The sequence below is a fragment of the Heptranchias perlo genome, chromosome 7 (assembly GCF_035084215.1).
Source record: "Heptranchias perlo isolate sHepPer1 chromosome 7, sHepPer1.hap1, whole genome shotgun sequence".
NCBI lineage: Eukaryota > Metazoa > Chordata > Chondrichthyes > Hexanchiformes > Hexanchidae > Heptranchias > Heptranchias perlo.
In genome coordinates, this window is record NC_090331.1 from 76648283 (window position 1) to 76674638 (window position 26356).

General features: G+C 46.9%; 1 protein-coding gene across 2 annotated transcripts in view; it reads right to left on the reverse strand.

Moving 5' to 3' along the window:
- The window catches only part of vps8 (VPS8 subunit of CORVET complex), a 624186-nt gene that overhangs the window by 340260 nt on the left and 257570 nt on the right, over positions 1-26356 (reverse strand). For both annotated transcript variants that reach the window (XM_067987929.1, XM_067987930.1), the window contains exons 36-37: positions 20361-20450; positions 11892-11931 (exon numbers count right to left, since the gene is read on the reverse strand). In XM_067987929.1, the coding sequence (XP_067844030.1) occupies positions 11892-11931; positions 20361-20450 (130 nt within the window). The remainder of the gene's footprint in view (positions 1-11891; positions 11932-20360; positions 20451-26356) is intronic.

Below are 26356 nucleotides of genomic sequence, written 5' to 3' on the forward strand. Positions count from 1 at the left end.
GATTCAGACGACATTTAAATGCCTGTTTGACAGATGGGGATAAAAGGTCAGTTATTGCAGCAGGGTACTCAGTTCTCTCAGACAATTTTTTGGCTGGGAGATCTTAGTGTTTAGACTGAAAATTCTTGGTTTACACATATTTACCAACTTTTCGGACCCCCTCAAACTGACACCATCAGGATGGGGGGGGGGGGCGCGATGGTTGCATTCACAGTACATCCGAGGACGAGCAACATCACCATCCTCGCCAGGCACAGCATGCACTTCTGCCACTTGAAGCTCCACGACACAGTGCTGCGCCACAGGCACCTGCACAGTGTACAGAGGGGAACAGGGAAAGTGAGGATGCAGGAGGCACTACCCTCATCAGAGGGTCTACAGACCGAGGCTCAGCTTCCTGGACCTCTCTGAGAAGCAGTGCATACGGAGGCTGAGAGTGAGCCACCAGCTGGTCACAGACATCTGCAGCCTCCTTCATGCCGAGCTGCTCCCGGCTGGGCTGAGCAGCATCTCATTACCCGTCGCTGTTAAAGTGACCACTGCCCTCAACTTCTTCGCCTCCAGATCATTCCAGGATGCCACCGGTGACATCGCCGGAGTCTCTCAGTCGTCTGCACACAAGTGCATAAGACAGGTCACCGACAGTTTGTTTTGCAGGACCTCGCAATATGTCAACTTCCCCATGGACGACCTCAGCCAGACAGAGGGGGCAATGGGATTCCACACTGTGGCTGGCTTCCCATGTGTACAGGATGCAATCGATTGCACACATATGGCAATCCGAGCACCTCCACACGAGCCAGGACTGTTCACCAACAGAAAGGGTTATTATTTCATCAACACTCAGCTCGTTTGTGACCACTGCAAAAGATTTCTTCACATGTGCGCCAGATTCCTTGGCAGTTGCCACATTTCGTTCATTGAGGGAATCCAACATCCCGGCCCTCTTCCACACATCGAACACCCTTAAGGGCTGGCTCCTCGGGGACAAGGGATACCCCCAGCACATGTGGCTCATGACAACTCTGAGGAACCCCATCAGCGAGCAACATCGGCGATACAACGACAGTCACATCGCCACCAGGTCTATAAATGAACATGCGCTAGGACTGCTGAAGATGAGATTTCGGTGCCTCGATCGTTCGGAGGAAGCGCTTCAATACGGACCAGACAGAATGGGTCACATTATAGTGGCGTGTTGTGTTGTGCACAGCATGGCGCAACAGAGAGAGGTACCGATTGAGGAGGCCCCAGGCCCTCATCCACCATCCAACATCTGCCATCCACATTGAGGAAGAACAGAAGCAGAAGGAGGCGAAGGAGGAGGAGAAGGAGGACGAACCCATGGGCAGAGCAGTGGCTCAACTGTCTGCTCATGAGGCCAGGAGTCACTCATATGTGAACAGTTCTTGTAAGATCAGAAAGTGAGAAGAGTCCAGTCCTCACACCACCTGGAAAGACCAGCACCAACATCAGACTCCCCCCACAACCCCCAGCACAAAACAGTCCTGCAATTACACATACGCCCACTGTAAAGTGACCCACTGGGTGGCATCAAGTGTCGCCGTTCATGATGAAGCACATGGAAGGGTGCTATCACAAAAGGCAGTCAAGAATGGGCAAGACGTGGCAGTAGTGGTGAGAATGATAACATTTAATGTGACTTTAACAAAAAACAAATATAAATGAAAAACATGACAGTCTGGGGTCAGACACCCTTGTGCATACCCTTTGTGATCACTAATCCTTAGCCTTTCTCTTCCTACCACTTCTATGTGGTGCATCTCCTGTGGCTGCAGCAGAGGTAGTGGTAGGTTTCTCATGTCCATGCCCTGACTGCTTAGATGCTTTCGGCCTATGCCCTCTGGGTTTTGGAGCCCACGAGGACCCCTCTAATGATTGCTTCACCTGCACCTGTGCAGGGGCAGACTCGGCCACCTGGAGAGGAGGCAGCATTGTGGGTACTGGTTGAGAGGGGGGCAACAGGTGAGATGTGGGAGCACTTTGAGTGGCGTCCCCACTTCCATGTCCGCTTTCGCCATCATCCCTCTCCTGGACCAGGCCCACATCACTCCTACCACCCGACTGGAGAACAGTTTGGAGGATATGTGTGATGCCTTGGAAGCCCAGTTGTAAAGTTTCTGTCTGGCTGTTTAAGGTGGCTGACTGTTGTTCAACGTGAGTCCAAACGGCCATAGACAGGGCCTGAATGGACTCATTTGTGAGCCATGCTTGAATCTCAACAGAGGCTAACCTTCTCTCCTTGGCAGACATTCCCGCACTTACCTGCGACATTATCTCAGACATTTCAGCAGTTGCGTGTGACACTATCTCAGACAGTTGCTCACGTCCCTGTGACACTATCTCAGAGATTCCCTCCCATACCGATGCCACCAATGCAGGAGTTGGAATCCTCCATCCTCTGTGCTATTGTGGAGAGTGTGTGTGGCACCTATTCCAGTACCTCACAAATGTACTGCTGTCCCTCGATCATTCTCCTTTTAAAGGATGGCCCCCAGGGTTCAGCATCTGCATTCAGCTAAGCAGAGCCTGGAGAGGAGTGCGCCCACCGATGCGGAATCTCTGCAGCTGCCCCTGCCATCAGTGTCTGCTCGTGTTCACGTGTGTGGGGACTCACCAGGTGCCAACCCAACCAACTGACTACTAGGACCCACTGAAGTGTGAGCATCTGCGTTGGTGGATAGCTCGCTCAGATGTGACGGTGCGCCCTCAGAGGCCGATAGATCCTCTGAGGATTCGCCCTCTCATGTCACTGCGGTCGTTGAAGGGCCTGGAAGAGAAAGGAAAGCAATATTAAGCATCATCACAGATGTGTCATGCTGTGATGAGCATTCTGAGGTGTTCAACATGCCAAGCATTGTTAACATCAATTCATATTTTGTATGATGAATGTTAAAGTTGTGTCACCAGATGTTTGTGGGGTGCCAGTCTTGGCGTCCCCGACGGACAGTCACTCGAGGGTGCAGCTGATCTCCAGGGCCTCCTTCTCCGCCTTCTACAAATACATAAAGGGTAAAAGAGTAACTAGGGAGAGAGTAGGGCCTCTTAAGGATCAACAAGGTCATCTATGTGCGGAACCACAAGAGATGGGTGAGATCCTAAATGAATATTTCACATCGGTATTTACGGTTGAGAAAGGCATGGATGTTAGGGAACTTGGGGAAATAAATAGTGATGTCTTGAGGAGTGTATGTATTACAGAGAGGGAGGTGCTGGAAGTCTTAACACACATCAAGGTAGATAAATCTCCGGGACCTGATGAAATGTATCCCAGGACGTTATGGGAGGCTAGGGAGGAAATTGCGGGTCCCTTAGCAGAGATAGTTGAATCATCGACAGCTCCAGGTGAAGTGCCTGAAGATTGGAGGGTAGCAAATGTTGTGCCTTTGTTTAAGAAGGGCGGCAGGGAAAAGCCTGGGAACTACAGACCGGTGAGCCTGACATCTGTAGTAGGTAAGTTGTTAGAGGGTATTCTGAGAGACAGGATCTACAGGCATTTGGAGAGGCAGGGACTGATTAGGAACAGTCAGCGTGGTTTTGTGAGTGGAAAATCATGTCTCACGAATTTGATTGAGTTTTTTGAAGGGGTAACCAAGAAGATAGATGAAGGCTGTGCAGTAGACGTGGTCTACATGGACTTTAGCAAAGCCTTTGACAAGGTACCGCATGGTAGGTTGTTACATAAGGTTAAATCTCACGGGATCCAAGGTGAGGTAGCCAACTGGATACAAAATTGGATTGACAACAGAAGACAGAGGGTGGTTGTAGAGGGTTGTTTTTCAAACTGGAGGCCTGTGACCAGCGGTGTGCCTCAGGGATCGGTGCTGGGTCCGCTGTTATTTGTTATTTATATTAATGATTTGGATGAGAATTTAGGAGGCACAGTTAGTAAGTTTGCAGATGACACCAAGATTGGTGGCATTGTGGACAGTGAAGAAGGTTATCTAGGATTGCAACGGGATCTTGATAAATTGGGCCAGTGGGCCGGTGAATGGCAGATGGAGTTTAATTTAGATAAATGTGAGTTGATGCATTTTGGTAGATCGAATCGGGCCAGGACCTACTCCGTTAATGGTAGGGCGTTGGGGAGAGTTATAGAACAAAGAGATCTAGGAGTACAGGTTCATAGCTCCTTGAAAGTGGAGTCACAGGTGGATAGGGTGGTGAAGAAGGCATTCACAGCATGCTTGGTTTCATTGGTCGGAACATTGAATACAGGAGTTGGGATGTCTTGTTGAAGTTGTAAGGCCACACTTGGAATACTGTGTACAGTTCTGGTCACCCTATTATAGAAAGGATATTATTAAACTAGAAAGAGTGCAGAAAAGATTTACTAGGATGCTACCGGGACTTGATGGTTTGACTTATAGGGAGAAGTTGGATAGACTAAGACTTTTTTCCCTGGAGAGTAGGAGGTTTAGGGGTGATCTTATAGAAGTCTATAAAATAATGAGGGGCATAGATAAGGTAGATAGTCAAAATCTTTTCCCAAAGGTAGGGGAGTCTATAACGAGGGGACATAGATTTAAGGTGAGAGGGGAGAGATACAAAAGGGTCCAGAGGAACAATTTTTTCACTCAAAGGGTGGTGAGTGTCTGGAACGAGCTGCCAGAGGCAGTAGTAGAGGCGGGTACAATTTTGTCTTTTAAAAAGCATTTGGACAGTTACATGGGTAAGATGGGTATAGAGGGATATGGGCCAAGTGCAGGCAATTGGGACTAGCTTAGTGGTATAAACTGGGCGACATGGACATGTTGGGCCGAAGAGCCTGTTTCCATGTTGTAAACGTCTATGATTCTATGATTCTGTGAGGACCACTATTTGTTGTGGCCCCCCTCCAGTTATCGCCCTCTCGCGTGCATTTTGCACACTCTTCTCCTGGAAGGGAAGAAAGTACAGACATGTGAGTGAGTGAGGGTGAAGTGGTCAGCTGATAAATGCATTGCTTTGGGTGAGGCTGACTGTGAAAGAGGTGCATCAGAGTGTGAGTATCAGACAGAGACATCACATTGTATGAGGATTGGGGTGAGTGCTAGTGGTGGGGTCACAAACGGGGAGGTGAAAAAGTGCAGGTAATTGAGGATGGCCTTAAGTGGGTGTGAGGAGTGATGTGATGGAGTAGTCTTGGCAATGCAGAATGATGTGGCGGGGGGTGGTTGTGGTGATGCGCACCACGGAATGCAGGAGAATCAGTAAGTGCACTCACTTTTGCTGACCTGGTTAGGTCATTGAAATTCTTCCTGCACTGGACCCAGGCGTGGGAGATGTTGCTGCTGTGGTGACCTCCTCTGCCACCTCGAGCCAGGCTTTCTTGGTGGCAGAGGCAGGGCGCTTCCTCCCGTCGGCAGGTAAAATAGTTCCCTCCTCCTCCTCACCCTGGCCAGTCGCCTGAAATGAGGCATCGCTGAATCTTGGAGCAGCCTTGCTGCTCCATTGGGTCTTCTTGCTTTTTGCTCCAGCAAAATCCATTGGAGCAATGGCCCTTTAAATTCAGATGCTCCAGCTGACAGCCTGTCATGCGGGTGCACAGTGCACCCACTGCGCAGCTTTCGGACGGCAAATCCGGAAACAAGGTCAAGGGGCACCAATTAAGTCGCGATTGCGTGAGGGATGGTAAGGTTTCATTGTTCAGGTTTGCTGCACGCCCTTTGACCTGCCCCGCTGCCATCCCGCCTTTTAAAATCGAGCCCTATCGAGCTTACAGTAGTTCTCCACATCACAAACCCATGCAAGAGCCACAAGGCAGTTTAATGGGATGCCTGCATCATTTCTGCATAATGGGAGTAGAGTTTGACTTCTGAGCAGCTGACCAGCCTGTTCCTGAGACCAAGAGGCTACCACGATTTTGAGGCCCGGGCCTCATTTGAATCAAACTGGCAGTGGCATGCAGTACTTTCCTTAGGCTTGGAAAAGCACTCCTGCTCCAGCCACCAAGTGGTAGGCCTGTGAGAAGATCACCCTGGCCTCAGTGACAGCGGGAACAGGGTGGTAAGTCTATCACCACGATTTTGGGGCACTACCGCACCATTTCTGCCAGATGGGAGGCCTGAAAACTCAGCCCATGGTATTTATACAGCAGATATAAGAACATAAGAAGTAGGAGCAGGAGTAAGCCATACGGCCCCACAAGCCTGCTCCACCATTCAATCAGATTATAGCTGATCTTCGACCTCAACTCCACTTTCCGGCCCAATCCCCATATCCTTTGATTCCCCTAGAGTCCAAAAATCTATCCATCTCAGTCTTGAATATATTCAATGACTCAGCATCCACAGCCCTCTGGGGTGGAGAATTCCAAAGATTCACTCTTCAGATATACTCTTCAGATGCCACAGAAATGAACACTAGGTCTTCCCTCATCAATATACCTTGTATCTACAATGCTGGACACTTAATACTTTATTTACAAATACACAGACCATACACCGGATGTGAGTGAAATGTTACTTTTCACCCAGTTTGCAATCTACATATTTAGGTGTTAGTGAAGATACCGCGACATGCAATGTCCCACAGTAACGCCCAATCTGTGGTTCACAGGCTGCAAGGCTGTGGCAACTCGGCCCTCAAAGCCACGCAACTCAGTCCTATTTGTGTTTACTTTTCTTATCTGTCGGTTTATTGTTCAAATTTCAAGGGCCCAGTGGTTTTGGAAAGAGCTATTTTTAGCGCTATTGCCTCATTAGTAGAGAAATCTAAATCAGAACATAAACTATCAGCAATTTGACATGTGAGCAAATTATCAGGATCATGGGTTTAAACTTCTTTTATATATGGTCCTTAGATTCCATGGTACACATTTATGCGAATCTGAGACAGAAAATCAGGCCCCTGTGGACAGTCACACTTCACTTTGTAACGTAACTAATAACGACAGTGTTCACAAAGGGTTAAAGCTCAGATTTGTTTTCATGTGAAAGAGGCACACTCAGCACAGGCTACATCAGCAAACAGAACAGATCAAAAACAAAGTGAAACTAATGACTTGTGTGATAAAATTAAACCAAACATCAAGATATACTGACATAGAAGAAAGTTGGATTTCCCCTGGCATCTGACTCTGTTGGTTACTATAAACCAAACAAAATCTCAACCTTTAAAATCATCACTGCGGTAAACAAAATCCACTTCAAAATCCATCTTGGTTGTTTTCACCTTGTTCCTCATGTAGGCACCTACCAGTAGAATGTTCCCAGTACTCCTGCCTTCCTATCCTCTTCTCCCATATCTCTGCTACCTCCCACCCCTTCCCTCGCACTGACTTTTTTGAAATAAAAAAAAATCCATGCAATGTCAAAAAATCCAATGTCGAATATGCATCAAATCTAACATGCCCACCTCCACTATGTTCGAACAACAATTGCAAATTACTCCATCATGTCTCAGGATAAACATGGTGGCCTGGAGTTTCTTCCAGGGGCGCAATCGCTAAAATGCGCCCAGAATGCGCTGGACACTGCAGCAGTTTTGCCGAGGTGGAGTTACGCCCAAGTTTCCTCTCAAACTCATTAGCATAAGCCGGAACGTAAAATCTCCCATGAATCAGCACAATTAAGCAGTGTTATCGATCGTAATCGATTCTTGGCTTGAAGCTACTGCAGGTGATTCTCTGGCTAGGAATGGATAGATAAGAATGGAACAAGGCGAGCGCAGTCCCACCTAGCTGGACGACGGAGGAGAGGCATTGGGAGGAGGATGGTGTGGTCAATCACATCAAAGGCTGCAGAAAGGTCGAGAAGGACGAAGAGGGATAGTTTACCTCGGTCACAGTCACATAGGATGTCATTTATGACTTTGATAAAGGCCGTTTCAATACTGTGGAAGGGACGGAAACCTGATTGGAGTGATTCAAACATGGAGTTGCGGGAAAGATGGGCATGGATTTGGGAGGCGGCGACACGTTCAAGGACTTGAGAGGAAAGGTAGGTTGGAGATGTCGGTAGTTTGCAAGCACAGAGGAGTCAAAGGTGGGTTTTTGAGGAGGGCGGTGATGATGGCAGATTTGAAGGGGAGGGGGACAGTACTTGAGGAGAGCAAAATTAGTTAACATGGGGGCCAGGAAAGGAAGTTAGGTGGTCAGCAGTTTTGTGGGAATAGGGTCGAGGGAGCAGGAGGTGGGTTTCATGGTCAAGATGAGCTCGGAGAGGGCATGAGGGGAGATAGGAGAGAAACTAGAGAAAGATGCGAGTTCAGGGCTAGGACAGGGGGAGTCTTAGGGGAAGTTTGGCTTGGTGAGCTAGGGAAATTAATGTGATTAATGCTGGATTCATGTGACCAAGCATGCCTGAGCGTCACAGTTTCTGGGCACAATGTGATGAACACCCCCGAACGGGTGCAATTGGTGGAAACTTGCCTTTCTACCCTGGGGGCGTAGCCAGTTTTGCGGGTGGGGACTGATTCGGGTGAACGGACTTTTGAACCAGCGTAAAAGATCACGGAAACTCCAGTGCAAAGTGGTTACGGGCACAACTCACTCTTACTCTTAAATTTCCATGATCTTTTGCACTATTTCATTTCAATGCCACCGAAATCATGCCGAAACTCCATTTTATCCATAAAAAGATAGTGAATCTCACTCCTTGAATATTACTAACCACTGTTTCAGTAATCAGCAACATTATAAATTGCATCAGGATTCAGTATGTCAATAACCTTCATTGTTGGGTTGCGATAATAAATAAAAGTCAACTTTTTCCCTCTTTGGTGGCTTTCAATCAATCAGCTTCAGTCAAGTTGCTGTTTAAAGAATTCTGAGTTTAGGAATGTCAAGTGTCTGTGCAGGAGATGTTAGTAGTAACAGTAAATTAATGAACAACGCAAAAGTTGAAAAATGTCATGAGAAGGTGCTTGTTTATGAAAACATGTTACAAATAAATTAATAAATTTCAGAGAGTAAGAAAAATGTTTTACTCACATTCTATTATACTGCCTTCCAGTAAACACTTCAACTGGCATAAATATTTAAATAAAAGAGCTTCCAAAACAGCATTTGTCTCATCTGAACTATGTCAAATCTGTTACTTATTCAAGTTGGAGTTTGAAGGTCTGCCATAGTTATATAAGCATAGCCTCAGGCTGTGCAAATCCAATTATGTTGGCCAGAGCAGGGACAAACAATATCCAGTCATCAGACTCGCATCTTGTATAGCGTGGAGCAGATTGGAAATAGACTGATTCTCACCCAATTACACCATGCCAATACCTGCATAAAACGAGTATTAAACCTGCAGTCAGAGAGAAGAGGTGGTTCTAAGGTGTACATATTGCAATGTTAGGTAATTTCACTTTCTGCTTAACACTAAATCCTAGGAAAGTGAACTCCATGCGCTGCTCTTTTGCTTTTACAAGTCATACTGGGCGCTGATCTCTTTAAGACTGCTAGGCTCAGGTTTTGTTCTTCTCAAGTCCCGGCAGTTAATGGTAAAGCTTTATATTGTGTGGTTTGATGCCATTTTTAATACCAAAATCACAATTCTGTTTAACGTTGGTAAATGTTAACCCAAAGAAAGCAAATGTGCAGAACAGGCTCTCCATATTTAACATAACTGAAACTGGCTCCCTTATCATGATTGCAGAATCAAAGATTCATATTTTTGTAATGGCATTGATCCCGGGAACACTACAGAGCACAGCTAATGGAGGAAGAACTACACATCTGCAGTCGGCTGCAATACTGTAGTGTATAAGTACCTATTAACTCCAGAGTGGAATGTTAGCTATCCAGTCATAGCCAGAGAACCTCCTGCAATGGCTTCTCTTCCCGCCCCCACACCATTACCTTTGGAGTAAACCAAGGATCTATCATTAGCCAACTTCTATTTCTCATCTACATGCTGCCCCTCGTCGACATCATCCGAAGACACAACATCAGGTTCCACATTTACGCTGACGATGCCCAGCTCTACCTCACCACCGCCTCTCTCAAACCCCTCCACTGCCTCTATGTTGTCTGACATCAAGTCTTGGATGAGCTGATATTTCCTCCAATTAAACGTTGGGAAGACCGAAAACATCGTCTTCGGCCCCTACCACAAACTCCATTACCTAGCCACCAAATCCATCCCCCTCACTGGCCAGTCTCAAGCTGAACTAGACTGTTCGCAATTTCGGCGTTCTATTTGACCCTGAGCTGAGCTTCCAATCCCATATCCTTCTACCTCCATAATATCGCCCACCTCCACCCCGCCTCAGACCATCTGCTGCTGAAACTCTCATCCATGCTTTTGTTACCTCCAGACTCAACTATTCCAATGCACTCTTGGCTGGCCTTCCTATCTTGCACCCTACTTAAACTTGAGCTCATCCAAAACTCTGCTGCCTGTATCCTAACTTGCACCATCCCTTTCATCCATCACCCTTATGCTCGCTGACCTACATTTGCTACTGGTCCACCAATGCCTCGATTTTTAAAATTCTCATCCATGTGTTCAAATTCCTCCATGGCTTTGCCTATCCCTATCTTTGTAACCTCCTCCAGCCTTTCAACCCTTCATGAACTCTGCATTTCTCCAACTCTGGTCTCTTGTGCATCCTCCACTTCCTTCACCCCTCCATTGGTGGCCGTGCCTTTCCACCACTCTCTTCTCCTTTAAGGTGCTGTTTAAAACCTACCTCTTTGACCAAGCTTTTGGTCATCTGTCCTAATATCTCCTTTTTTGGCTTGGTGTCGAATTTTGTCTGATAACACTCCTGTGAAGCGCCTTGGGATGTTTCACTACGTTGAAAGTGCTACATAAATACAAGTTGTTGTCATTGTCAATGTTGGATTTACTTCAATATAAATTTGGGATTCTAAATAAGACATGAAAAAAGAATGTGATCTATAGCACTAAAGTCCTCTTCCTGGGACTAACAAAGTTTTGCGGGAAAAAAATGGATGTCTGGCTTGTGCCAAATAAATCTCATCTCTTAGTGAGAACCACTGACAGGCATTGTAAATAATCAACAATTCAAGACAGTCTGGCTTCCAGCTTGAGGGATCATTGTAGTGAGTAGTATTGTCTGAGGTGCAGGGAGGATGGGGAATGTTTGCTGACTATTGTTTTTTTGTATACTTCTATGCAATGTCTTGTCTATATACTTCACCAGAACGGCTGTCTGTCCACACTCACTTATTTGTCACAGATCTCCGAGCACTGTGGTCAGCTCTGCTAGTCTTCAAAACTCATTTGAAGTGCCTGAGTTTAATAGGAAGCAGGTTTATCACAATATTGCTTCATCTAGCCAAAGGGCACTTCAGTTCATCACTGAGAATAGCTGCACTGTTGTATTCCATGAAAAGTTTTTCTTTCTCCCTGCAAATACTTCATATGATGCATAAGCATTACCAGCTGGGAAACAGCTTTTCAAATAATTCATACATCATTAGGATCGTCAAGTACAACCATAATCTTGCAGATCCCCACGATAGCAATCTGAATTTCCCTGAAGGTTTAAACACTGATGTCACGCATGAATATTGGAATGTGTAAGAAAGTACTTGAATGAAAAATAAATTTGTTTGGTGCATGATGAATACTTGGCTCAGGACAATTAACAGGCATAACAGATATACACTGAGATGGAATAGAATTGATTATACCAGCATTTGGTGCATTACAGGACCGTAGTTATCTTAAAGCACAAACCCTATCTTAGCACAAACTCTTATGACCCGGAAAGCGTGGCACATGCGGTTTCCTTCTACTTGATCAAAAACCAGATTTGAGAGTTATATATAGCCTCTATAGTTGTATATAGGTTCAGCTGTTGATACCAAATATCAAAATTACAATCAATCTGCTTCAGCTGTAAATATTCAGATTCAGCAATTTTAAAACTGCCGATGACAAAATAATACTGCAGGTTGAGACAATTAAATTGTTACTTACTTGCACCATCTGTAAACAAAGACAGCTTGTGCTTCAAAATCTAAAAAAAGAAAATGTTTGATTACTCACCAGCGTTGATTGTAGTGGTATAACTGCAGCTGGTGTATAACAGATTGTTAAACTTCAAGTTTTGATTATTGAAAAAAAACTCCTAGCTTGATTAAGCAAGTCCTTGAAAATTTCCAGCATTTTCTGTTTTATTTCAGATTTCCAGCATCTGCAGTATTTTGCACTTGAAAATAGCTTGTTTGTCTTAATAAAACTGGCCCCAAAGGCAAAATTACTCTCTTGCATCAACTTAAATCAAAGGTGTCTGTAGCTCTTTCTGAAAATCAGATGATTGCTGTAAAGCAGGGACATTTAGAAATTAGTGAGACAATCATCCCCTGCAAAAGCAAGGTGTTAAAATCAAAAGTGATTCACCTCTTACTGCTTCTTGGCTTGTGATTTACTGGCTCTTGTCTGAATGGCTTTCCATGCATGTCCTCAACTTGCATTTGCATAGCGCCTTGAATGTAGAAAAACATCCCAGGGCATTATGTAAATGTACTATGTAAAAAGAAGCACAGTCAAAAAAATGGATGCTGAACCGAAGGAGGGGATATTAGGAGGAGGAACCTAAAGCTTGGTCAAAGAGGTGGGTTTTACGGAGGGTCTTTAAAGAGGAGAGGAAATTGGAGGGGTTTAGCGATGGAAATTCCATACCTTAAACAGCTGAAGGCATGGCCATCAATAGTGGAGCAAAGAAAGGAGGGGATACACAAGAGACCAGCGTTGGAGGAACAAAGAGTTCGGTGGGGGGGTGGGTTTGATTAGGAGGTTACAGAGATAGGGAGGGACGAGACCAGGAATGTATTTATACACAATGAAGAAGATTTTAAATTTGAGGCATTGGGGACCAGGAGTCAATGTAGGGCAGCGAAGACAAGGGGGATGGGTAAGCGGGATAGGCTATCGGCAGCAGAGCTTTGGATGAGCTGAAGATTATGAAGGGTGGAAAATAAGAAGCAAGCCCTTAGAGCGTTGGAATAGTCGAGTCTAAAGGTGACAAAGGACAAGGATGATGGCATCAGGGCAGATGGGCTGAGGTAGGGGTGGAGAATGCGATGTTACGGAGGTGGATGACTTTGTGTTATTGGGCTGGACGCTCAGCTCAGGGTTGAAAAGAACACCAAGGCTGCAAACAGTCGAGTTCAGTCCGAGACAATGGCAGGTAGGTGAATTGAATCAATGGTAAGGTTACAGAGTTTGTAGCAGGGCCGAATACAATGACTTCAGTCTCCCCAATGTTTAACATCCATTTTAGAACCTGCATTATTTTCAACTCATTGAAATCAATGGGGTGAAAATCGGGCAATCTGCTCCACCAGATTACCGCTCATGCAATGAAAGTGAAAATTACCCCCGACGAGCTCAGAGAAGGCATGAAAAGAGATAGCAGTGCAATGCTGTTTCAGGGCAGAGGGTAGCCTGGAAGAGGTTTGGCTTCATGGAAAGGTGAAGGGAAGGGTGCGCAACAGAAGCGGGTGAACGGATGGTGTTAATCTTAATGACAAAGAATTCCTCGCACTTCTTGTTAGACGTGATGGTGGAGGGGGAGAGGGGATTCAGGAGACAGTTGGTAGTGGTGAAAAGCTGGGGGTTATCTCTGCTTTCTAGGATGATCCTCGAACAGTGGACAGTTTTGGCAGATGACTGTGAAGTCCGTTAGCGCTTGCTGCAGTCCAGCTACATCTGGTGATGGAAGGCTAAACCAGTCATGTGCTCAAGGCTGTGCCCTTTGGAGTTAAGGAAGCGGAGATGGGGGCCAATCCAGGAGGAACTACTGGGATAGGAGACAGTAAAGATTTGCTGGGCACAAAGACATCAAAGATGGAGCTGAGAGAGTGGTTGAACAGATCAATGGCTGCAGAAGTGAATGGAGGGCTAAATACTAGGCAGTTGACAGGTTCAAGCTGCAGTTGTAAGTGACTTGAGGGAAGAGTTTTTTCCAAGCAATGGGTGCAGAAGGAAGCGGGGTTGGAAGGAGACAGGGATTATGGGTGGTGAGGAATACAAGGATGGTGTCAGAGATGGCCAGGTATGTGATCAAGACAATGGGATTAGGGAGGCCACATGAGATGTCAAGATCAAGGGGATAGCTGTTAATATGGGTAGGACAGTTTATATGAAGGGAGAGGTTGAGGGATGACAGGGCAGTGAAATCAGAGGAGATCGGGCAAGGAGAGCCAAGATGGAGAATTAAATTACCGAGGATGAGTCACCGCTCAGTGCAAAGGCCAAGGGAGGAAGGAAGGGAGGATATCTCAGTGAGAAACTCGTGTTGGGCTTGGGGGAAGAGATGTAGACAACAAGGATTTTAAAGGAGAGGCAAGAGGGGTGAAATGAGGTGAGGTGCTCAAAGGAACCAAAGGAATCAGGGGAGAGACCAATGTGTGATTTAATGCTAATAGCCAAACTATCACCAGGGCAGTTGAAGGATTTTGAACTTTACAATATGGCCTTTCAATACCTGTTTTTAAGGAAGACTAAAAGGCTGGACTAGAAACTCTGGATTACTTGGTAACAGCACAGAATTTGATTCAACTTGGCTAAATTCAGAGCGCAGGATTGTCTTTGCTTACGGTCCATGATGTTTGGTTAAAAGTATGGGTCTGGAGCCTGACAAGCAGTTCTTTGAAGGGGACATACAAGGCTAGGACAGTGTTCAAGATATGCTGTACTTTTGAAGGACAATAGCTTCCAACAAGTTAGAGTTAAAACTGCTGTCTACAGGACCTCAGAAACTGTGGGAAACTGTCAGGCTGTTCTTCCAGCAGTACGAATGTATAAAAATAGCCATTTTACAGCAATTTCTTGGAGACAGATGAAGTTGTCGACTATGAATTAACCGCTCAGTCTCCCAGAAGAAGGATTGATCACCCTTGCTTCTGACTTGTACTCCCGGATATGGTTGTAACCATCTTTGACTGCAAAACTGTCGTGTCTTAATGTCAATAAAACCAATTATTTAGAAGAGTATTTCAGTCTTGGTTGATTCTTATCTCTTGTACCCTCACAAGTTAAAAAAAAACCTACACAGTTTTGGTGGGGCTGGTATTAGAAAGTATAGCCAGGTGTGGAGACTTCAGCAAGAAGCAGGGGGGGTTAAATTGGATAACCCCAAAATCGGGCGCGGTGTGCGATTAACCCCGCCCGGCCGTTGAGATGCAGGCAGCTGCCTGATAATCTCTATGCTTTCCACTTGCAGCCAGCGCTACCTGCGCTGTTGATTGGCTGCACGCACCAGCAGGGGCTCGATATGGGGTGTGGCCAGCAGTACTTAAAGACAGCCTGCATCTCTTAAAGAGGGGGTGCACTGTCAATTCAATCGATGATGGAAGAAAATTCTGAAGGCTGGACTCGCGAGAGAGCGTGCACCCAGGTTCTCAGATGATGCACTAGAGGCCTTGGTGGACAAGGTGGATGCACGGAGAGCCATCCTGTATCAGCAGGATGGCAGGAGGCCCTCCAGACACCAGCTGTGGAGACAGTGGGAGGAAGTAACGCTGGAAGTGAACGCCAGGAGCATTGCACCACACACATGGATGCAGTGCAGGAAAAAGTTCAATGATTTGATATAAGTGGTCAAGGTGAGTAAATTCAAGTGTCAAGTGGCATATCCTACTAACTGTACCACTACTCCACGCACGACACCCCTCCTCACCCACCCACCAATAAATGCTTTCCATCTGTACGCAACGCTGCACTTCGGATGCTGCATCTCACCCTCACACAATACCACTCTTGCAAGCCACATGCCCAAAACTCACAGGTCACACACATTGGCAGCTATTCAACCATGACAGCCACATCACCCAAACACCTTACAGGACACTCACTGACACATTTCTCTCTGTCTTGCTGGTGAAGGTGATGCACAACAGTTGGCAGCAGCAAAGACCTGGGGAAGGACAGGCACGCCTATACATCCTAACCCCCCCAGAGGAGAGAGTGCTGTGGATCATTGGGCGGGCCTTCGCTGCGGCCATGGCCACTGGCGGAGCTGGAGGTATCGATGATAAGGGTCTCTGTATACCGAATCCTTCATCTCGTTTCCCACATCTCCCTCATCCCACAATCTTTTCTGACTAACATGCTGCAGACGGTATCAGCACGCACATCTTACTTGCTCCTCTCCCCGCTCTACAATTCAACCCATCTCCCTTTGTTATCGCAGATACCCAAGAACTGGAGCCGGCACCGTCCGAGGTGGAGGAGGAGGAGAGAGAGACAGTGATAATGAAGCCGCACTGTCACTCGATCTGACGCTCGCATCCACCAGCTCAGAGACTGACACTACGTGTAGTGTACAGGCTAGGTGAGAGGAGGGATTTGCACGAGGTGAGAGGAGGGATTTGCACGTGGTGAGACACCGGGCACAAGTGTGCAGGAGCCAGGGCAAGGGGAACGGATACCACAGGTGCCAGCTCACTGGATCGCGAGGTCGCACTCCAGTTCTGCTGTACAGGAGTCAGATGAGGACTTCGATGGGCCAGACTACAGAAGAAAGCTGATGTGTGTACACAGCCAAATGCTTGATGCACTGGAAAGCCTGCCAGAAAACCTGAGCACAATGTCATGAGGCACGGAAGAGTCCACCTCGAACTTGGCACAGGGCTTTGCGCAGAGCTTGGAGCCCATCCTTTCCCATATGGAATGGGTGATCACCTCCATCAGCACACCTGTGGAACCCACCATGATGCAGCGTCTGATGACTGATGTCACAGCTTCCATTGCAGCACAAACATCTGCCACCCAAGGTCAGACTGCTGCTATAGAAGCTCAGACTGCTGCTATCGTGGCTCTGGGTTCCACTGTGGAACGGGGCTTCCAGGGCATCAGAGCAGTGCAGCACTCTGTTCTCCAGCAGATCACAAGGATTGCTGAGGCACCGCCTCGGGTGAGTGGCAGTTGTGCCATGGCAATTGAACCTGTTGTCCTCTCTCAGTATGACACCATTCCTGCTCCCACCCCTGCCACTCTGCCAGTGCCCTTGTTGTTGCCTGTCAGCCAGCCAGGCCAGACTGCTGCAGCCCAGGCTGAGATGGTGCAGTCTGAAGCCGGACCCTCCCGGCCCAGAGCTGCTAGAGGTCGTCCTCCACGGCTATCTGCACTCTCCTCAATTGAAGGTCAGCAGCCTCCCACCACCCATGCTCCAGCCACTGGGGATGCACCTTGTAGAAGCACTAGGAAAGGAAAAGGCACACGATCGACAGGCACTAAGGGAATGCACAAGGGTGAATAGTGTAGTGTTGTATACATGATTTTATGTGTTAATTTATAAATTTGTATTTGAAGTCACAGTTGGTGGTAGTTTTTATTTATGCAATGAGCTGCGGGAGGAAGCAATGTGTAATCATAAGGAGGATGATCGGATGGTCATGTGGGAGAGGAAAGGTGAGGAGTGTAGGATTGTCAGTGACTTGGGAAGTGTCGTTGAGGTTACTGATAGCGCTAATTTTTAAGGTGAGCAAGGAGAGCCCTGGCAGACAGGGCCTGTGCACCTTATTGCCTCCTTGCCTCTTCCTCCTCCGTCTCCTCCGCCTTCCTCTGGCTCGAATAATCGGTGGCAAGGGCTGTCCTCTCATAAGGGCGAGGTTGTGCAGCATGCAGCATACAACGGCAAATCTTGATACCCGCTCAGCTGAGTGCTGCAGGGCTCCTCCAGAACGGCCCTGGCAGTGTAAGCATTGCTTTAGGAGGCTTATGATGCGCTCGATGACGTTTTGTGTGGCCGCATGACTCTCACTGTATGCCTGCTCTGCCCGTGTGTATGCGTTCCTGACCAGAGTCAAGAGCCACCTCATGATGGGATAGCCTTTGTCGCCCAGTAGGCAGCCTTTGACTTGACGTGCCGGTTGAAAGATAGGTGGGATGTTGGACTGCCGCAGAATGTTGGAATCATGACTGCTGCCGGGTAGTAGGCATTGACCTCTCTGATGCGCAGGATATGGTTGCACACCAGCTGCACATTGAGGGAGTGAAACCCCTTTCTGTTCATTAAGATGGCCGAGTTGAGATGTGGAGCATGCATGACTATATGCGTGCAGTAAATGGCATCCAGCACTATGGGAAAGCCTGCAATAGGAGCAAACCCTCATGCTCGCTCATTCTGCTTCTCTCTGTCAAGACGGAACGTTATGAATCTGTTGCGCAGCTCATATAGAGCCTCTGTGACCTCCCTTATGCAGCAGTGCAATGCACACTGTGAGATGTTGCACAGATCTCCAGCAGAGGCCTGAAAGGATCCAGAGCCGTAAAAGTTCAACACCACAGTTACCTTCACAGCCACAGACAATGCTGTCCTTGCCCTGCTCTGAGGCTGCAGTTGTGGCTGCAGCAGTTGAAAAATCTCCGTCACAAACATTTTCTTCAACTGCAGCCCTCGGATGCACTGGTCTTCGCTCAGGTTGAGGTAAGAGAATTGGTCCCTAAAGGCCTTCATTGGATATTGCCTACTGCTCAGTGCCCTGCACCTCCTCCTCTTCCCTCTCCTTGCAGCTTGACCTGCTCTGCGTGGACTCTCTGCATGTTCAATGCCCAGCGGGAGCCCTAGCAGGCCACCCATGGTTGGCAGAAACCTTTTCAATGCCACCAACAGAAATGCAGGAACTGCCAGACCACACTCTATATAATATTGCAACTTTCTCCTAGTATGGGAAGCTTCAACAAACATGTACAATTGTACCAGCAGCCAGAAGCAATAATCCAGCAACTAATCGGCAACACCTGCACAATCCCTTTAAATATCACTGGTGGGGGCTCCTCCAGGCCGTCTACGAATTGTTCAGCTGTATGTGGTTAAGACAGTGCGTTGGCTGGAGCGTTGAGTTCCAAAATCTCATCCGTCCCTTTAAATCAGTGTTGCACACCGATCTACCGCATATTCTCCCAACTTTACATGGTCTGTTATCTGCGCGTGCGCAAACGCCTTTATCAAGATAGCCTCTGGCGCACGTCACGCTAGAAGTGCACATGTAATTCCGGATGCCATTTTGGGTCCTTAGGAGGCCGCATAGCACCTTCACAGCGGAAGCTACGTGGACCAATTCATAGCCCAAGGTGTCACCACCCGTGAGCTAAGTTTAAGTTCAAAGCCAGGATGTCAATGCAATCATCCACAATAAGGTCATGGATGGCAAGGGCCTTATTCACGAGCGAATGAACATTCTAGACAGAAATGTGGAGAGGGACAGTGATTGTTTATCTGCAGGCAGAGTCAAAGGGGATAGCAGAGGGTGGGGCGAGAGGGACGGGAAGGAGGGTGTGGTGAATAGCCCCAGTGGGCGAGCTGGACAGGAAGGTCAGCGAGAGATGGATGAGGCAGTTGGTGTTTGCTGTTTGTAAAGAGGCAGTGACGAGTGCCTTGATGGGCCTTTCGGAGAATGCCACGAGAGGCATGAAGGGGGATTCGAGCCTATGATGGTGGCAGGAGTGTAAGACGGCAGAGAAATAGTGATGGATTGGGGTAGATATTGGGGGTGGGACAAAGTACCTGAGAGGAGAAAAATGAAAAGTTGCATGACTGGGTCACAAAAATGGCCCAAGAGGAGACAAGAGAAAAAAAAAGAAAGTGAGATAGAAGTATCGGGCTATGGTCCAGATTGGCATCCCAAATGCACACGCGAACTGACACAGAGGGAATTCAAGTTTCACAGGTATGGCAGGGATTAGGTCATAAACAGAGGACAGGGAGGCTATGATATGAGAAAGATCAAAGTTACAGTCTGAGGTCCTGTGGTGGGATGAAGTTGACTTGTAGATAGTCATCTTGAAGCAATGATGATCCAGTAACCAGGTTCGGAGGCAATTGTGGAGAGGGAGTGTATCAAGGAGCAGTTGGAAGGGCAGAGTAGCAATGGGTTCACTATTGGAAGCTGTTCAGCGGAATCAGAGGGCCCCGGAAGAATGGAGTGACAACAATGAGCCAGCAGAGGTTGATCCAGGTGGTCTAGCGTAGGTGCGTAGTGGCATTAAGTTTTAGCAGTTTACCAGCAGAGGACCCCATCACATATATAGTAGACTCACCTAGCCAGTCAGAGCACAGCATTTGATTTTTTTTGAGGATTGGGGATGGGGACAGAGAAAAAGGGAGCACCAATCCTGAAGTAGCATTATTGTTACAAATGAAAACGCTTTCCGTTCCTTTTGAAGAAAAATGCCTTCAGAAAGCTGTGAAGTGGCAAAAGATCTGTCCCCTCCTCCCTAAAAAAAATGAATCTAACATCCTAAGTGCTGCTTCTGCTTTTGGAATGGCAAAAATAATAAAAACATCCAAGAAATTAAAGGGCACAAAATATAAACTTTCCTCTCACTGTAATGCTATAACAACTGATCTTTAAAATTAAATACCAATTACTGACTCTAATTTGTCATCCTATGGAAAAATTGCACAGATTGAGAAATGTAAGCATGTAACATTTATACCTCAAGCAGGACTAAAAAGGCACCATGCACATCTCCCTTCTTCTCCAGTAAGTAGGCCGAGGCTTCATGGAGCTTATGCTTCTTTGTAATCTAAGTAATAAATACACGTGAAGTTAAAATTCCAGCCACGAACAGGTTACATACAAAGATAACTTCTACGTGACTACATTTATATGTTGCTGAATTTTTGTGCTCATCAAGGTGAAAGAACTTTAAGGCATCCAAGCATTCACAGGTCAAGTACAGTGCATCCAGATGCTGAATAAAGCTTATTCTACCCTGCCACAACACTGTGTTTTAAACCCAACCTCATAAAGGCACTTCTTATGGGAACAGTGTCAATTTTTGGAGTTCCCAAATGAGCTATATTTGTGGACTAAGAGTGCCAGTTTATGCCAATCTGAGGACAGTTCCATATTGTGGGGCTTGATCAATGGCAATTAGGTTGAAAAAGCTTCCAGCTCATTTCACTTCAGGCCCTTAAAGCCAGCAGAGAAAGCAATCTTGCATTCCATCAGGCGGAACTGGATTCAAACCCAGGTCCTAGAGATAAAAAGAAAACGTGCTAATTTAATTTATGGTGTATTCAGTTATTTGTTTCAGTGCATAAGAGGTCAAAATTAGGTTCAATTACAGAAATGACTGAGTCTGGCTACTGAGCAGTGGTACAGGAACAGATATCAAAAGGTAATTTTTAAATTCGCCATCTGCGTGGTAACCTGGCTGGAGGCCTGTCCGTTATAAAACCTGCCCGGTTTTCATCTCATTGATTCATGATGGAATGAAATTTAGGTGGATTCTAAAGCAAGTGGGCAATCTGCTTCTCCGGGTAACCGCCTGGGCACCGAAGTTGAAAGTGACCACCTAAGTAGCTGTGGTATAGTACAGGAAGGCATTGATATGCAACTTAATGGGAACATGGATTTCAACTTTATACGTGAGCTCCAAAGAGCTATAGTGTACACCTATATTACTCATGAAGAGAAACGTTTGGATACCACTGCCTTAGGTGGTCAATTTACTGAGATTCCACTGTAAAGACAACTACAGAGACAAACGCCAACAAAAATAATCAAGACGATACAAGTATCCTCTGTTACAATCTATATGATGTAAAAAAGAACGTGAAATAAAATATATGCTGTGTGCCTCTTTCTTTTAAGTGTAGCTAGTGCATAAAAAAAATCCATATTCAAGTAAGAGAATTTCCAATGATTAAGCTACAATCTTTTCACCACCATGGGGAACAGGCACACTATTCACGACAATGGCACTCTTAAGAATTTACAGTCATGAGAAATGCTGTCATAACTCACATCCAAATGTACTGCTTAAATGCAAACACAATTACATGATACTTTACCTTATCAATACATTGGAGCCCTCTTGGATATGTACAATAATCAGGACTGAGAGCAATACAAGCTCAGATATGCATAGAAAGAGAAAGGCTAACATTATGAGAACACAAAACTGGATCTGAATAATTTGCTACTGTAACAATATCCCCAAAACCTCACTAACATATACAGGACATTCAAATCCCTTGTAATATCGAGGGAAATAAAACCTGATGGGTCTCCAGTTCAAAATCAGATGACTTGATCAAGGGAGCCTCGCATCTGTCTACTGTGACATCCATGGTCAAAATTAAATCAACAATCAGAAACAAAAGTGCCCTATGAATTCCAACAGTACATATACACAGTAACAAGTATCTTCTGTTCTGAGTAGAATCATAGAATCTTACAGCACAGAAGGAGGCCATTCGACCTGTCATGCCTGTGCCGGCTCTTTGAAAGAGCTATCTAATTTAGTCCCACGCCCAGCTTTTTCCCCATAACCCTGCAAATTAGTCCTCTTCAAGTACATGTCCAATTGCCTTTTGAAAGTTCCAATGGAATCTGATTCCACCACCCTTTCAGGTAGTGCATTCCAGATCTTAACAACTCTCTGTGTGAAAAAAATGTCTCCTCATTTCCCCTCTCGTTCTTTTGCCAATTATTTTAAATCTATGACCTCTGGTTACCAACCTACTTACCAGAGGAAACAGTTTCTCCCTACTTGCTGTATCAAAACCCCTCAAAATTTTGAATACCTCTATTAGGTCTCCCCTTAACCTTCTCTGCTCTAAGGAGAACAATCTCAACTTCTCCAATCTCTCCACATAACTGAAGTTCCTCATCGCTAGTATCATCCGGGTAAACCTCCTCTGTACCCTCTCCAAGGCCTTGACATCCTTCCTAAAGTCTGTGGTCAGAAGTGAACACAATACTCCAGTTAAGGCCTAATCAGCGATTTGTAAAGGTTTAGCATGATTTCCTTGTTTTTCTATTCAATGCCCCTATTTATAAAGCCAAGTATCCCATACGCTTTCTTAACCGCCTTCTCAACTTGCCCTGTCACTTTCAAAGATTTGTGAATTATGCACCCCTAGTTCCCTCTGCTCTTGCACCCCCATCAAAATTGTACCATTTTGATAATACTCTCTCTATGTTGTTCCTTCCAAAGTGCATCACTTCACACTTATCCACATTAAATTGCATCTGCCATTTCGCCCTTCTGTATGTCCTCCTGAAGTCCGCTACTATCCTGCTCACTATTTACTACGTTGCCAAGTTTTGTATCATCTACATGCTTTGAAATTGTACTCCCTATACCCAGGTCCAGGTCATTTATATATAATAGGAAAAGTAATGATCCAAATACTGACCCCTGGGGGCCCCCACTGCATACTTCTCTCCAGTCAGAAAAACATTCGTTCACCATTCCTCTCTACCTCCTACCCCTTAGACAATTATGTACCCAAGTTACCACTGTCCCTTTAATCCCATGTACTTCTATTTTAAGAATAAGTCTGTTATGTGGTACTTTATCAAATGCTTTTTAAAAGTCCATATATACAACATCTACTCCACTACCTTCATCAACCCTCTCTGATACTCCATCGAAGAACTCAATCAAGTTAGACACACACGATTTGCCTTTAACAAATCAGTGCTGGCTGACCCATATTAACCCATGCTTCTCCAAGTGAGAATTAATTTTGTCCTTAACCATGGTTCCACCACTGACGTTAGACTCAGCTTCCTGGACCTCTCTGAGGAGCAGTGCACACGGAGGCTCAGATGTAGCCACTCGACATGTAGCCATGGACATCTGCAGCCTCCTTGATGCCAAGCTGCTCCCGGCTGGCCCGAGCACCATCTTCTTGCCTGTCGCTGTCAAAGTCACCACTGCCCTCAACAACTTCTCCTCCGCATCCTTCCAAGGTGCCACCGGGGACATCGCCGGCGTCTCTCAGTCAAAAGAGCCCTGCAAATACACCTACACCCACTCTGCAGTGACACAATGGGTGGCATCAGTTGTGGGTGATACTCAGGAAAGGGCATTATTGCACAAACCGGACAATATCTGCAAAGACGTGGCAGTAGTGGTGATAACAAATTTTTATGTTTTTTTGCAAAACAAACAAAAGTAAATCAAAAACATGACATTTGTCTTACACCCTTGTGCATCCCCTTTGTGCTCACAAAACCTTCGCTTTGCGTTTCCGGGAACCCCTACGTGGTGCTACCCCTGTGGCTTCGGCAGAGGTAGTGGCAGGTTGCTCTTGTCCATGCCCTGTACGATGAGATGCTTTGCACGGACGCCCTCTGGGTTTCGGTGCCCGTGAGGGCCCCTCCAAAGACTGCTCCACCTGCATCTGTGCAGGGGCAGACTCGGCCACCTGGAGAGGAGGCAGCATTGCGGGTACTGGTTGAGAGGGGGGCAACAGCTGAGATGTGGGAGCGCTTTGAGTGGCGTCCCCACTTCCATGTCCCCTTTCACCATCATCCCTCTCCTGGCCCTGGCCCAGGCCCACATCACTCCTTCCACCCTGCTGGACGACAGTTTGGAGGACTTGTGTGAAGCCTTGGAAGGCCAGTTGTAATGTATCTGTCATCCTGTTTAAGGCGGCAGAATGTTGCTCACCCTGAATCCAAACGGCCGTTGTCAGGGCCTGAATGGACGCATTGTTGAGCCGTGCTTGAAGCTCGATGGAAGCTAGCCTTTCCTCCATCGCAGACATTCCTATACCTACCCGCGACACTATCTCAGAGATGCCTTCACGTCCCTGTGACACTATCTCGGAGATACCCTGTACCTGTGCCACCATTCCACTCATGCAGGAGTTGGACTCCTCCATCCTCTGCGCGATTGTGGAGAGTGCGCGTGGCAACTGTTACAGTACCTCGATGACTCTCCTTTTCATGGCTGGCCCCCAGGGTTCAGCATCTGGTCCAGCTGAGCAGAGCCTGGAGAAGAGTCCTCCCACCGAGGCGGACTCTCCACAGCTGCCCCTGCCACCAGAGTCTGCTCTTGCTCATGTGTGTGGTGACTCACCATGTTCAAGCCCAACTAAGTGAGATCAGGGACCCACCGAGGTGTGTGTATCTGTGCAGGTGGATGGATGGCACAGATGTGACGATGCACCCTCAGAGGCCGGCAGGTCCTCTGAGGAATCGCCCTCTGCCATCACGGCATTCGCAGATGGCCCTGCAAGAGAACAGAAAGCAATATTAAGCATGTGGACAGATGTTGAGGTGCTGCAGATGCCAAGTGATGCTAAGATCATTTGCTATCATGAGTGCTGAGTGTTAAATTTCTGTCACCAGCCGCTTGTGCACGCCCAGTCTCGACGTCCACTACGGACAAGCACTCCAGCATCCGGCTTATTTCTAGTGCCTGCTGCTCCGCATCTGTTAAGACCACCTGGTGTGGCGGGCCCCCTCCGGTCCTTGCCTCTCCTGGGCATTCTGGCATCTCTTTTCCTATCAAGGCAAAACACAGAGGCGTGATTGAGTGATGGTTGCATGGTGACCCGCTGCATGCATTGTTGTGGGTGGGGGTGAGTGCAAGGAAGATGCATGGGAGAGTGTGTGTGAGACATAGCCATGAGATTGTATGAGGATTGGGTTGCGTGGTAGTGTTCGAATGGGAACTGGGGCGGTGAGTAAGTGCAGGCAAGGTGAGGATGATGGTTGAGTGGATGTGAGGAGTGATGCGAGAGCGTTGTGGTGGCAGTACAGAAGGAGTTGTGTGGTGGTGGAGATGATGTGGAAGACGGAGTGTGGGAGGATGCGTAAGTATACTCACTTTGGCTGACCTGGTTAGGTCATTAAATCGTTTCCTGCACTGGACCCAGGTTCTGCACACATTGCCTCTGCTGCTGACCTCCTCGGCCACCTCCAGCCAGGCCTTCTTGGTGGCGGAGGGAGGCCACCTCCTCCCATCCGATGGGAAAAAATTTTCCCTCCTCCTCCTCACCCCATCGAGCAGCACCTGGAGTGAGGAGTCAGAGAACCTTGGAGCAGCCTTGCCTCTGGCCTGCTCCATGATCCAAAATTGTTTCTTTGCTGCAGGAGGAGCATTGGAGGACTGCCCCTTTAAATAGGGCTCCTCCTGTTGACAGCCTGTGATTGCGGTAGGCAGTGCGCCCGCTACGTAGGTCTGGAACGGGAAACCCGGAAGCATGCATAAGTACCTTCAATTAGGCTGCGATTGTGTGTGGGGTGCCCCGAATTCACTGGGCGCGTTACCCACGCGCCCAGTCGACCCCCTGCTGCCAACCCGCCTCCCTCCTAATATCGGGCCCATTACCTTTGAGTGATGCCAAACTATTTAGCAATTCTTTTCCATCTTTATCTATTTTATTCTATTTTTATCCTTTCCAATATCTCTAGTCCCCACAACGCTACTGCGACATTAACTTCTTCCTCTTCTTTTGTGAAGACAAATGCAAAGTACTCATTCAGTACCTCAGTCATGCCCTCTGCTACCACAAGATTTCCTTTTTTGTCCCTAATCAGCCCCACCATTCCTTTAACTATCCTTTTACTTTTGATATGTTTATAAAAGATTTTTGGGTTCCCTTTTATGTTACCTGCTAATCTTATCTCATACTTTGCCCTTATATATTTTTTCAATTTCCCCCTGCATTCTGCCTGATTCTC